Source organism: Ceratotherium simum, chromosome 22 (genome assembly GCF_057802395.1).
Source record: "Ceratotherium simum simum isolate JZ-2026a chromosome 22, ASM5780239v1, whole genome shotgun sequence".
Lineage (NCBI taxonomy): Eukaryota > Metazoa > Chordata > Mammalia > Perissodactyla > Rhinocerotidae > Ceratotherium > Ceratotherium simum.
In genome coordinates, this window is record NC_141921.1 from 15,608,432 (window position 1) to 15,621,624 (window position 13,193).

The 13,193-nt window shown below is 53.5% G+C and overlaps 1 protein-coding gene across 3 annotated transcripts; it reads left to right on the forward strand.

Moving 5' to 3' along the window:
- Positions 1-3,781: 3,781 nt before the first annotated feature.
- On the forward strand, positions 3,782-7,367 carry C22H1orf210 (chromosome 22 C1orf210 homolog). Of its 3 annotated transcripts, none has more exons than XM_004441961.3 (4): positions 3,782-3,910; positions 5,191-5,273; positions 6,180-6,296; positions 6,428-7,367. In XM_004441961.3, exons 3-4 carry the CDS (start codon positions 6,278-6,280, stop codon positions 6,748-6,750), a joined length of 342 nt encoding a protein of 113 aa, XP_004442018.1. In that variant the 5' UTR covers positions 3,782-3,910; positions 5,191-5,273; positions 6,180-6,277; the 3' UTR covers positions 6,751-7,367. The 3 variants fall into 3 exon arrangements, with proteins under 3 accessions (XP_004442018.1, XP_087302252.1, XP_014651978.1); XM_087446126.1 differs by lacking the exon at positions 3,782-3,910 and adding an exon at positions 4,497-4,667; XM_014796492.2 differs by lacking the exon at positions 3,782-3,910 and having other exon boundaries at positions 5,155-5,273.
- The last annotated feature ends 5,826 nt before the right edge of the window (positions 7,368-13,193 follow it).

A 13,193-nucleotide genomic window follows, 5' to 3' on the forward strand; every position in this document is an offset into this window, starting at 1 on the left:
GACTTCACACTCCCGCTGTCCCTGCTCTCTTCCTTCCGAATCATCAATTTCCGCTCTCTCCTGGATTACTCTGGCCAGCACACACACGTGGTCTAACAGCTCCTAGCCTTAAAACAAATCCTCCCTTGATTGCACACCCACCTCCAGTGTCTGCTCCATTTCTCTGCTCCTTTTATAGCAAAATTCCTTGAAGGAGTTGTCTCCACTTCCTCTGCTCCCATACTCACGCAGGTCAGGCATTTGTCCCCAACACATCAGGAGACTGCTCTTGTCAAGGTCACCAGTGACCTCCCCATGGCCAATTTCAAAGTCAATTCTCAGTCCATGTCTAAGCTGACCTACCGCCAGCATCTGGCGTAGCTGACCAAGCCCTCGCCTTTCACATGCTTTCTTCTCTGGCCTCCAGGACACCTCTCGCACGTGTCTGCCTCCTCCCGCACCAGTCGGCCCTCCTCAGTCTCCTCTCCTCTGCGCCTCCCTCCCTGACCTTGGGTATTTCTTGCCCTTCCCTCCACTGCACGCAGGCTCTGCTTATGCTACTGCCCACGTGGTGTGCCCCCAATGTCTCCGGGCACCTCACAGCTAACAGGTCCCCCACTGCGGTCCTGATGGCCCTCCCACAGCCGCCCCTTCCGAGTCTTCCCACCTCAGTGAACGACAGCTCCATCCGACCAGTTGATCAGGTCGTAACTCTGGAGTTACTCTTGGTTCCTTTCTTTTTCTCAAACCCCACATCTGGTCAGCAAATCGTGTAGGTTTCACCTTCAAAATATATCCAGAATCTGAGCACTTCTCCCCGTTTCTACCTGGCTACCTGAGGCCACGTTCTTTCTCTCCTGGTTGACGGCAACAGCCTCTTAGCTGGCCTCCCTGCTTCCGCCCTGGCCTCCTCCCGTCCATTCTTCACACAGAAGCCAAAGAAGGTCAGTCCTCAGCCCTCTGCTCAGATCATCAATGGCCTCCCGTCTGCCCAAGGGAAGCGCCCGCTGAGGCCACCCGTGAGCTGGCCCCTGACAGGCCCCCGCTGCAGCTCCTCCATCTCTCCCCACCTACTGTACTCCATCCAGCCTGCCTCCTCGCTGTTGCTCAAACAAGCCAGCCATGCTCCTGCCTCTCAGTCTTTGTCCTGGCTGTTCCCTCTTTCTGGAACGCTCTTCCCAGAGATAGCATGATTGCTGTCTCACTCTTATTCAGATCTCAGCCCAAACATCCCCTCTTCAGTGAGTCTCCTCTTTTTCTGACCTTCTAGTGTAAGGTAGCAGCCCCCCTCCACAACTCCCTATCACATACAGCGATTTTATTTTCTTCATAGCCCTCACCATTGTCTGAAATAATCTTATTTATTTCTTTACTTGTGTATTGTCTGTCTTCCCCACCAGAATGAAAGCTGTATGGTGGCAGGAACTCTGTCTCCAGCAGCTAGCACAGAACTACCACATGGTTGCCAGGGCTGCCATGGAAGGTTGTAAAGGTTGTTCACTGCACCAGAGATCCTGGCTGAGGGGCCAGTGGGTGCTGATATCCAGCCTGCTCTCTGCTCTCCGTACTGTGGGGGCATCCAATCCAGCTGATTGCCTTCTGCTATTTTGCAATGCCTGCCCTATGGGCTGGCTGTGGCTCTCTTGTGGGTGTTCAATAAATATTTGTGGAATAAATGACTGACTGATGGATGTGCAGACCTTGACTTGTTTTCTTCTGTGGAACTTCATGCAAATTACCTTCTCACAGCCTCATTTTCTTCATCTGTTGAGGGAATAATTAACATCTACCTCATAGTACGGTTATAAGGATTAAATGAAATAATTCATTAAAAAGTTGGCACAATTATGATTTCATTTGCATGAAATATCCAGAATAGGCAAATCCATCGAGACAGAAAGCAGATTAGCAGTTACTGGAGGCTGGTGGGAGCAGGAAATGAGTGACTGCTTACTGGGTAGGGGGTGTCTTTTTGGTGTGATAAAAATGTTTTAGAATTAGATATGGTGATGGTTGCACAACATTCTAAATTGTGCACTGAAAATGGCTAACATGGTGAATTTTTGTTATGTGAATTAGGCTATGTTACATGAATACCTCAGTTAAAAAAGAACCAAGCACAGTGCCTGGATGTGGTAGGTGTTCAGTGAATATCTTTTAAACCCTATGATTTCCTTGCTTCAAAATCAAAGCAAAACCCCAGCCTTCCTTGACTCCTCACTGTCCCATCCAGGATAATATCCACTTGCCTCTCATTCCATTCTTTCAGGAATATTTATTGTTGCCGTTTTACATATTGAGGACATGAGGGGAACAAGACAGACACAGACGCTACCCGCAGAGTTTACAGGCTCGTAGGGGACCCCACCAAACACAGAGAAAATCACAATACCAGGCATCAGGGCTGTCGGGGAGAAGGGCCAGGGTCTGCAGTGGGGGTGGGGCACAGACGAGGGGAGGAGGGACCCAGACACTAGCGAGCACAGGGAAGGCGATCAGATAAAGGGGCACCTAAGCTGGGGCCTGAGTGATGAGTAGGCCTGGGAGGAGGAATCAGCCAGGTGGGAGATGGACATGTGGGGGGAGGGGCTGGAGGTGAGGGCTGGGGGAAAGCAGGGGTCCAGGAACAGCACGTGCAAAGCCTGGCAGGTGAGAGCCTGGTGGGTGCTAGGAATAGAGAACAGTTTAGTGTGGGTGGAACAGAGAGTACGGAGTGTAGGCGCCAGCCAAGGTGAGGGAGGTAGGAAGCAGCCATTGGCGGTGAGAGTTCAGACTCCGTGCTAAGATAGTCAAGGTCCTGCCTGACCTGGCCTCAACTTGCCAGCGCGGTTCTACCATGCCCCACGTGCAACCCCTGGCCGTGGCCCTTGCTCTGGCAGTGCCCTGCAGGTCCCTGTGAATTCTTCTGCCTGGGTGGCTTAGCTCAGGCAACACATCCCCCCTTGGATATTGACTGAGAGGCTGCCCTGAGCCAGGTGCTGGGAGCCCAGCGACTGCAGAAACCTGGCCCCGCCCCGGGAGAGCTCCCGGCTAATGGGGGAGGCAGCACAGGGAGAAATAACTACAAGACAATAAAGAAATGCTGTGATAGAGGGTGCTCTGGGCATGGAGAAGGCGGGGCTTGCTGGGGTAGCCAAGGGCTCAGGGAAGGTGACTCCTGAACTGGGTCTTAGGACAAACAGGCAGTAGGCCTGGGGACGAGGAGTAACACAAAAGGGAGAGGTTCAGAGCCTAGCTTTGTGGGTCACAGGATCCTCGAGATCCAGATGAAGGCTTGAACCCTCTATCCAGGTAAACACACATATACAGGATAATCCCCAAGGGCACATATACACGCCCCAAAAGTCTTCTGAACTCACACTCTCCATTGACCTCCACATCCTCCCCATACACAGACACACACACACAGGCTTACACACACACACAGGCTTACACACGCTTTTTACAGGCAACTTGAGTGTCCTTGGTCCCTCTGGCTTTGCCTGGGAAGAGTGCCCTCCCCCTACCCCCGTTCTGGCCCATCGCCCTCACAGGCCTGCAAAGCTCTCTCTTCAACTTTGGACTTTGTACCTGTCACCGGAAATTCACTTCCTTATCAGGGCCGCCAGCCTGAGCAGCTGCCTGCCAGGTGTCTGCCCCTTCTAGGGCCTGCTGGACCCCTCTCTGGCTGCCTGCTGTGCCCTTCCCTCCAGCACTAGGGGTGGGGCGAGGCCTGCACTTTAGGAGTCTCGGCAGAAGCCGGGGGAGATGAACAGTGAGTCCTCCCTGGTGGAGGCACCGCCTGCTGCCGAGCCCTCCGCCCACACCTGCGGCTGTGGCCCCGCCTGCTGCGTCTCCAGGTGAGGCAGGCGGCAGCTCCAACCCGCCCACCTGGCCAGGTCCCGCGGCCCCAGCCGGAAGCTCCTCCACGGACTGTACACAGTTCCTACAGGTGGGGAGCAGAGGGGAAGGCATTGGGGGCTGGGGAGGGGGAATCCATGGATCCCTGAGGGCTCCTGGGAGCAGGAAGGAGTTAGGAATCAGGGTGGGGGTTGTGTGTGTGACGATCAGAGGTTGTGTGTGTCCTTGGGAAGAATTCACTGGGACGGCAGGAAAGGAAGGAGTAAAATCTTAGAAACTTCAAATTGAATTCAATTCATTTTAACAAAATCTTTTTTTTTTTCCTTTGGTGAAGAAGATTGTCCCTGAGCTAACATCTGTGGCCATCTTCCTCTATTTTGTATGTGGGACACTACAGCATGGCTTGATGAGCAGTATGTGTGTTTGTTCCCAGGTTCCCAACCCGCTAACCCCTGGGCCAGCAAAGCGGAGTGCGCAAACTTAACCACTATGCTGCTGGCTGGCCTCCAAAATCTTATTTTTTGAGGAAACAGTGCCTAGTGTGGGGCCCACAGTAAGCACCCAATGAATGTTTGCTATTGAATGAGTGAGTGAATGCTTTACCTCTCCTTTCTAACTTTCCCTCCCCCCGCCCCCCATTCACTGTGGAGCCCTCCCTTTCAGGATCACTCACGTACTGAGTGGCTGAGGGCCAAGCTCTCTGCCAGCTTCAGGGCACCGATTGATCAGCCCAGTCCTTGCCCCCAGGGAACTGCCCATCTTGTAACTGGCCAATTCTGACTGGTAGTTGCCTGGGTAGGCCAGTGAAGGGGGTCCTCCAGGGGGTCTTGGAACAGCCTCACAGGCAGGTATGGTCTGATTTGGCCTGGAGGGATGGGGTACTCAAAAAACTGAGGAGGGGGTGGCTGGGGAACCAGAGGGTGGGCGAGGTGGGGGATGCGTGTGTGCAGCATGGGGTAGGGGGCATTGTGGAGAAGAGGAAGAAGAATTTGGCCCGAGGGCCATGTGCTGGATTGCAAGGCCTCTGAGGATGAGGACAATCTGAGGAATCTGCAGGCAGCCCTGAGGGCCTGGGGAGCTCTTGTAGGAATTTTAAGCAGGCGATAGGTCAGATTTGGGCTTTAGGCCCATCCTTCTGGGGATGGACTAGAGGTGAGGAGAGACCAGTTAGGAGGTTACTGCAAGAGCCGAGGTGGAGATGAAGGTGGCTTGGCCTGGGCAGTGGCACTGGAGAGCAGAGGAGGGGCAGAGCCATTCCAGAGCTATTTAGAGGAAGAACCCATGGGGCTTGGTGACAGGTTGGAGGTGATGGGGAGGGTGTCATTAAGAATATGGCCAAGTGTCCTCCTAAACCAAGTGCTTCTCTCCTAGGTGTTTTCCCAGCTTGGATACTCCACCCAGATTGAGGTGCTCCGCCTGGAAATAATCTCCAGCCCCAGCTGTTCCTCCAGCAGGTACTTTCCTACCTTAGGTGCTCTTCCTCTAGACACTCCCCAGATTCAGTGTTGCTTCCCTAGACACTCCTCCGTCAGGAATTCCCGTGCCTAGATGATCTTCCCTCAGATACTCCCTTAGTTCAGATGCTCCTCCTCTAGATCCTCCCTGGCCCTGGTGATTCTCATCCAGATCATTTCCTGATTCAGGAGACCTGCATTTGGCTACTCCCTGAATCCAGCTTCCCTCTGAGGCAGAGGTGAATGGACAAGGGACATGCCTGACAGGCTGAGGGTAGAGGTGAGGGAGCAGGGGCTCCTGACTCAAGGGCAGAGGGGCCAGGGCTGCCTGGCTGTGTCTGGGGCCCCCTGCACTGGGTGGGGACTGGCACTGTCCTCCATGTGTGGTCTCCACTTTGGCTCGTTAGCTCTGAGCAATTGCTGTTGTCCAACCTCTGGGAGCTAGGACTGCCTCTGCCCCCACCTCCCATCCTCAGCCTACCAAGCGGTGCAGTAGACTGGGCTCTGGACCCTGGTATTAGAGACCTGGGTTCAAGTCCTGGGACTTTGGCTGAGTTAGTTCACCCTTCTGGGCCTCAGAGTCCTCATCTATTGAGAAGGGATGATGTTTATACTTGCATTCGGGGTTCTATGAGCACATTACCTCGTGCCTGAATCATAAGTAGTGCTTAGTGAGTTCCAGCATTGATTCATTTTTTTCAACTGCTCCCAGAGCTGGACCCTACAAGGTTCCCTTACAAATAGCCAATTTCCGTGTGCCCAGCTTGTTTCTCTCCTGAGCACAACTGGTCATGGTTAGCTGTCCAGTCTCCAGAGTTTGTGAATGCCCTAACATGGCTGTGAGTGTGGCCTGGAAGGTGTGCCCTGTGGCCGTCCCTGACACCTACGTGTATGTGTATGTTCCAGGTCTCTGTGTCCTGGGGCTGCCTGGCATCTGGAGGTCTCCGCGGAGCTGGGGCTCTTCTGGCAGAGGCCAGGGCTCACCGGTGTCTTCCGGCCCCTCCATGAGTGAGGCAAACCAGAGTGAGCAACAGTGGGGGGAGGCTGAGGTGATGGTGCGTTCCTGGGGGTGGGGGAAGGACCCTGCCCCCACTCCTTGGTTTCCCCAGGGAGCCCACGAGGGCCCATCTATAATGCTGTCCCTTTCTCTGCAGCCCTGGTGGGCCCCTCGCAGCTCCCCACGGCATCAGCCATGTCTCCTGTACCGGGCAGCGGGGCCCGGGCATGGCCTGTGCTGGTTGGGGTTGTGCTGGGAGCTGTGGTCCTCTCTCTCCTCATCGCACTTGCTGCCAAATGCCACCTCTGCCGCAAATACCGCGCCGGCTACCAGCACCACCAGCTGCCCAGGACAGGGAAGGGGGTCCACCCGGAGGTGGGTGAAGACGAGGATGATGATGGCTTCATTGAGGACAATTACATTCAGCCTGGGGCTGGCGGGCTGGAGACAGAGGGTAGCACGGACCGCTTCTCCCTCTGAGCCCCACTCTCCGGATACCCCACCCCATGCCTGACAGCTTAAGGATAGTGGTTACTACACGGGAGCCATAAGCCTCAGGGACAGAGGTGGCTAGAGCTTGTGGGCTGACTAGGGGTAGAGCAATCCTCCCTTCCCCGATACTAGCCACTAAGGTGACAATACCCTCTCTTAATCAATAACCCTCAATGGCTCCCTGCTGTTCTCAGGATAAAGCCTCCCAAGCGCCTGACTACGAAATCAACTTCATGGTTTCTTTTCTTGCCTTTCCCCACTTTACTCCCTACTTTAATTATTTGTTATTCTCCTCTCCTCCCACATTCTTTCTCTGTGCACCTTTGCTCCCACCCTCCCCCTGGCCTAGACTGCCCTTCCATTCTTCCAGATCCTCTATGACAGTGAGGAAAATCCCTGGCCAATAGACTCCTACTGCCTGCCTGCCAGCATTTCAGATGTGCCCAGATGATAACATTTTAGCGGGTGAAAACCAGTGTGCCAAGTTCCCTGTTGAAATTTTTTCCTATCAATAAAATGGGTAATCAAAATGGTGGTAGTATATTATGTTTTTCATAGGTGTTAATAAATCTAGTTTCATTTTAAATAAAAGTAAAAAGAAGTCACTCTTTTTTTTTTTATGAGGAAGATCTGCCCTGAGCACATGTCCATGCCAATCCTCCTCTTTTTTTTGCTGAGGAAGACTGGCCTTGGGCTAACATCCGTGCCCATCTTCCTCCACTTTATATGGGATGCCGCCACAGCATGGCTTGACAAGTGGTGCGTCGGTGCGCGCCCGGGATCCGAACCTGGGCCACCAGCAGTGGAGCGCGCGCACTTAACCATTATGCCATGGGGCCGGAAGTCACTCATTTTTATTTTCCTGAATTGGAAGTTGTACATAAATATGTTCCTTGTTGCTCATCCCTGGAAGACACTGCTCGGACAGCCCCTCCTCCAGGACACCTTCCCTGAGCCCATCTCTCATCACACCCTGTGAGTTTCTCTCTCGTTCCCTCGCCACGTTTTATTTTAGTCTTTATTACAATTTGCACTTACCCCTTACTGTGCCTGTCCCCAGAGGCACAGCTAGACTGCGAGGTCCCTGAGGCCACAGGCCATGCCTCATTCTGTTCCTCAGAGTCTTGCACACGGCGGATGCTAAATAAATATTTGTTGAATTACTACGGGCTGAGGAGTGAGTAGATGAAAGGCAAGTGGAGTCGACCGTGGAAGAATTTATCAGGAATCTTGACAAAGAGGAGAAGGAGAGAGTCATACTTGCTGTTGGAGAGACTGGGGCAAAGGAGGCAGTTTTGAGAAGGGAGAGACTTGGGGCCAGCCCTGTGGGGTGGTGGTTAAGTTCTCGTGCTCCGCTGTAGCAGTCTGGGGTTCGCGAGTTTGGATCCCGGGCACGGACCTGCGCACAGCTCATCGAGCCATGCTGTGGCAGTGTCCCACATATAAAGTAGAGGAAGATGGGCACGGATGTTAGCCCAGGGCCAGTCTTCCTCACACACACACACACACACACACACGCACACACACAAATCAACTTTGTTGTTAATTTCCCTTCAGTCGTTTCCCAGGATCTGGCAAAGGCACACGGTTCGGGAGGTAGGAAGGACGTGTAGATCTCACAGTGCCCGCCCCGACCCTAACTGCTGCCGGTGCCCGGGGAGCACGTGCTCTGCGCTGGGGCAGAGGCAGCAGCACGGGGCTTCCGCTGCCACTTCCGTCAGCCAGCAGCTGGTGGTCCTCGGGAGAGCACCTTCATTTTGGAGGCTTCAGTTCCCTCATCTGTGAAAAAAAGAGGGGTTAAGAGAGATGATCTTTAAGATTCCTTCCAGTTCAAAAAAAAGGGAAAGACTTGAATTAGCTGCTTTTGGTTGCAAGCATTGGAAGGGAGTTTTGGAGGAGAATTAAAGGGACAGCCGACTCAGGAGGCCAGGAAGCAGGTGGTCCCAGCAGAGTACCTCTGTCATTTATGGGCATGAATGAGACTCCAGGCCTGGGACTCCCAGACTCTTGATTCCAGGTTTCAAGTACTCAGGTGACAGAATGTGACTGGCCCAGTTTGGGTCAAGTATCCATCACTGGTCCACCAGCTATCACCGGTGAGGGCAATCTGCTGTAGTACGTATGCGATTTTGGGAGTCCCCCTGTTTGTTTCAGGTCATTCCCAGACGAGGGGAAGTTGTCATAAACCAGGTGGCCACCCCACCTTGGTATCAAGGTAGGGAGCTTGCACTTCAACCTGAGAGCAACTGAGGCTCACTTGTGAACATTTTTGGCAAAGGAGTGACAATCATGATAGAAAAGTCATTCTGGATGCTGTACTGGGGTGGGTTGGAGGAGAGAGACCCAGAGAGAGGTGATAAGACCTGACTAAGGTGTGGCACAGGAAACAGATTACAGAGATAGGAAGGGAGTGGGGTCTGACTGCTGGATGTGGGGAGTAGGAAGGAGTCAACGAAGATGCCCTCATTTCTGGCTGGATGGCTGGGCACATTGAGGAGGAGCAGGTTTTTGGGGAATGAGGATTCAGTGCCGGATGTGAGATTTCCAGGGGGAGATGCCCAGGGGCAGCTGGATTCACAGGGGGAAGTCTGGTCTGCAGATGTGGGTTTGGGAACAGTTAGTAATAGGGTCACTGAGACCCTGGGAGGGAATAAGATCATCAGGGGAGGGGTGGAGCTGAGGCAGTGCTGAGGACTGAGCAGGGAAACACTGACATCTAAGGGCTTGTTAGCAGAGGAGGACACGGCAGGGGAGCCCAGTGCACACAGCCCCAACCCCAGCAATTGTTCTGAGTCCAGAGACGTCTGACCCTTGCAGGCCTGGAAGTCCCTGTGTCTGGGACAGCAGCAGAGGCCGCCCCAGCCTGGGATCCTGGAGAAGGACCCTGAGCAGCAGAACTAAGGGACTGAGGGCACATCCTGGCCTCCAAGGGAAGAGCTGGGCCTGTCACCTGGTCTCCTGCTCCCCAGTGCCCACCTGGAGGGGCTGCCCTGCCTGCAGTTCTGGGCCAGAAAGCAGCTCAGCGTCCCGTGTTCACATACTCTCTGGTACCCGAGTCAGAACCTCTGAGGGATCCAGGAGAAGGGCCCACTTCCAGAAGAGCAGTCGCTTTTCCTGAGCCCTGCACCCAACAAGGGTCAGCAGGGAAGGCTTCCTCTCAGAACCTGCTGTGGGCATCAAGCCTGGCTGAGCAGGGCCCTGGGGCCACAGAACCGTGGACCCTGTCCTGAGAGGCCTTGCTGGGTTCCTCTGAGGAATCATTCCCACTGCATTCCGCATGCCTGGCCCCAGGCATGAAGGGGGAGTGTGAGCTGGGTCCAGAGGTTCAGAGGCCCAGGGATGCTGGAACTACTGGGAGGCCTGAGACTTAGACAGACCTCTCTCTGGTCTGCCCTCCTCTAACTTCAGGCCCTGGCCCCAGTCTGCCTCTGCCCCTGGCCCTGCACCCTGACCCGCACCCCTCAGCACCTGCCATTACTTACTCTGTCCTGGCAGTCCCAACCGAGACCTGACTGCGGAGGACAACCCAGCTTCCCGGATGCTTCGTCCTGCTGCCCCCAAAGCAAGGTTATGTCCCTTGTCCTTGTGTGGAGGCCAAGACAGGGGGTCACAGAAGCCACAGACATGAAGTTTAAGAAGCCCAGCAGAGCAGCAAAGTGAGTTGAAAGCACAGACTACCTGGATTCAAACCCCGGCTCTGCCATGTACATGCTGTGTGATCTTGGACAATGACTTATCCTTCAGTGCTCCGATTTCTTCTCAGTAAAATGGGGATCATAATAGTACTTACCTCATGCGGTTAGAAGGATTAAATGAGCTATACATGTAAAGTGGAACCAAGCAGGCACCTGCAAATGTTAGCTTTATCCCTATGGGCACCCCCAGGGCAATCGTGCCCCCAACAGGTGACCAGTCTTAATCTTGAGGGAGGAGCTTGCCTAGCCTCCTCCCTCCTCAATCATTCAGGGCTGGGGATTTGAGCTTCCCTGTTTGCCAGGACTCAGGTCAGAAGATCTGGCCAGGACAGCAAAGGACTTGAATTAGAATCTCTGTTGCTGTAGAGTATAATAATAACAAAAGAACAACAACAACAATAATAAGGGCACTGATGTTCAATCTTACATCTGCTGGGCAGGCACCCCCACTTTATAGACTGAGATGAGGCTCAAACAAGTTAACTGCAACTTGCCTCACTCAGCAATAACGCCATTATCTCACCCTAAAGTAACGATAAAATAGACCCAGAGAAGGAAACTCCTGGTTGTTGGACTCGCCTCCACCCGGCCTGGGCTGGCACCCCCGTCCCAAGTGGATGGGGGCCGAGAAGTTTCAGGATGCAAGCTCCAGGCCTGGGAGAGCAAGCTGTGGAGTAGAAGTGGTATGTCCCATCCCTGGCTGGGCCCTCCTGGTCCCTGGGGCTGACTTCCATGGCTGTGCCCAGCGGAGTCTCACAGGTCTTGGGGAAGAGTCAAGAAGGCAGCCCCTGACCATGTGCAGAAAGCTGAGCATGAAGGGGCATGTGTTGGTCCCCTGATGTTCCTCTAGGGAGACCTGAGTGTTCCCAGAAGGCCTGAGGTCTCATGTTGGATGTGACTGGATATGATGTGAGGACCACCTAGACTGGAACAGATTTGGAAGTTTCTGGAACACATTATTCCAGCATCTAGGTATCCAGGTGACATGACTAAGAACCTGGAGTTGGACTGTTGAGCCCAGGAGGAACATGTGGCAAGTCTCTCTCTCTCTACATCTCTCCTGCCACCATGATGGGAGCCTCTAGGTCCAGACCACTCTACTCTGTCTCGCCATCAGCTGTCTTGTCTTTTCATGCATCACCAGTCTAGATTTCAGGGTCCATTATTTCAACCTCTCTCTTGCCAATATCCTCAACTTACCTGCCCCCTTGCCTCACCACTGTACCCTCCGAGTGAAACTCCAACCTGAGACCTGCATCCTGGCCTCTGTGGCTGTTGAGAAAACCCCACCATTGCCCAGGCTGGTGCCTCTGTTAATGCCTGGTCTCCAGCCTCCCATGGGCTCTCAAAGCTTCTGGCAATCTTGCTGTTTGCTTGGTCAGATCCCTCTCCCATTCTCCATAGTGGCTCTTTAAAATGGCCTCTGCCTCACAGAGAGAATAATTGTTGGTCAGGGCCTCCCTCAACTTCCTGCTACAAAACCCACAAACTCACTTATGTCCATTCTTCCTTTTCTTTTCAAAATGGCATTGTAAGCCCAAACCCTCCATCTTGTGTCCTGGATCCAGCCTCCTTGCCTCTCCACCTAAGGATTTTAAAAATGGCCTCTTCTCTACCTTGTATCTTAAACTTCTCTATCAATCAACATTAACCCATCACATCTCTTCCATTTTAAAAATCTCCTCCAGTCACAAAGACCTGTTGGTCCCACCTTCTGAGCATCCATTGAATCTGTTCTGTTTCACTCTGTCCTAACAGCCACCCCCTTGTCTAAGCCCCACCATCTCGCGTCTGGAGATGGCATTAATCAACCAACTGATTTCTCCACCTCCATTCTTGTCCCTCCAATTAATTCTCTATGCTGCAGGCAGAATGATTGTCCTAAAACACAATTCAGACCAGGCCATTCCTCTGCTTGTAATCCTTTACTGGCTTCCCCATGGCCTTAAGAAACTATGCCACCTGCTAGGGAGCCTCTGAAGCCCAGGACTGGCCCAGGGCTCCTCCTTGGCTGCACCCCTTGCCTCTTGCCAGCAGGTCCTCCATGTTCCAGCCACACCAACCCTTCGTGTTTCCTTGAGGAGCCAAGCTCGCTCATCTCTGTATCCTTCTGCTGCTCTTGCATCTTTCTGGGATATTCTTTCTTCCCAACCTCTCTAGCTTGGCCAGTTGCTTCTCATCCCTCAGGGCCAGCTCTGACGGCACTTCTTGGGCTGTTTGGCCATTTCTTCTTATTCTTTTTCTCCTAAGGCCAATCCCCAGCTCCAGACTGCAGTCAGTGAGTCCCAAATCCTATTCTGGCCAGAGTACTTCCCTGATTAAAATCTTTGCATGTTTCTCATTGTCCTGAGGACAGAGTCCAAATTCCTCAGTTGGGCTGACAAGGCCACTTGACAGACAGGAGACAGGAGGAGTGACTTGGTGGGAGTAAAGTGAAGGCTTCCCACCACGTGACTTCATTTTCTGATGATGTGAGAGGCCAAGTGGTCTACAGAGAGTGGTGCTGGGAGTGTGGAGTGGGTGATGCTGGGGTGTGGGGGAGAGGACAGAACTTGAGGGTCACTGGAGGAGCAGGAGCTGACCAGGGAAACAGCGTAACTGACAAACAGCACTGCGGACCTGGTGGAGATTGGTGATGAGGAGGTCACGGTGACACAGGCTGCCTGGCCGTGTGGATTTCTCTAATAACTGCTCACTGCGAGCTGGCAGGTGCAGTGAAGGCAGATGGGTGGGTTC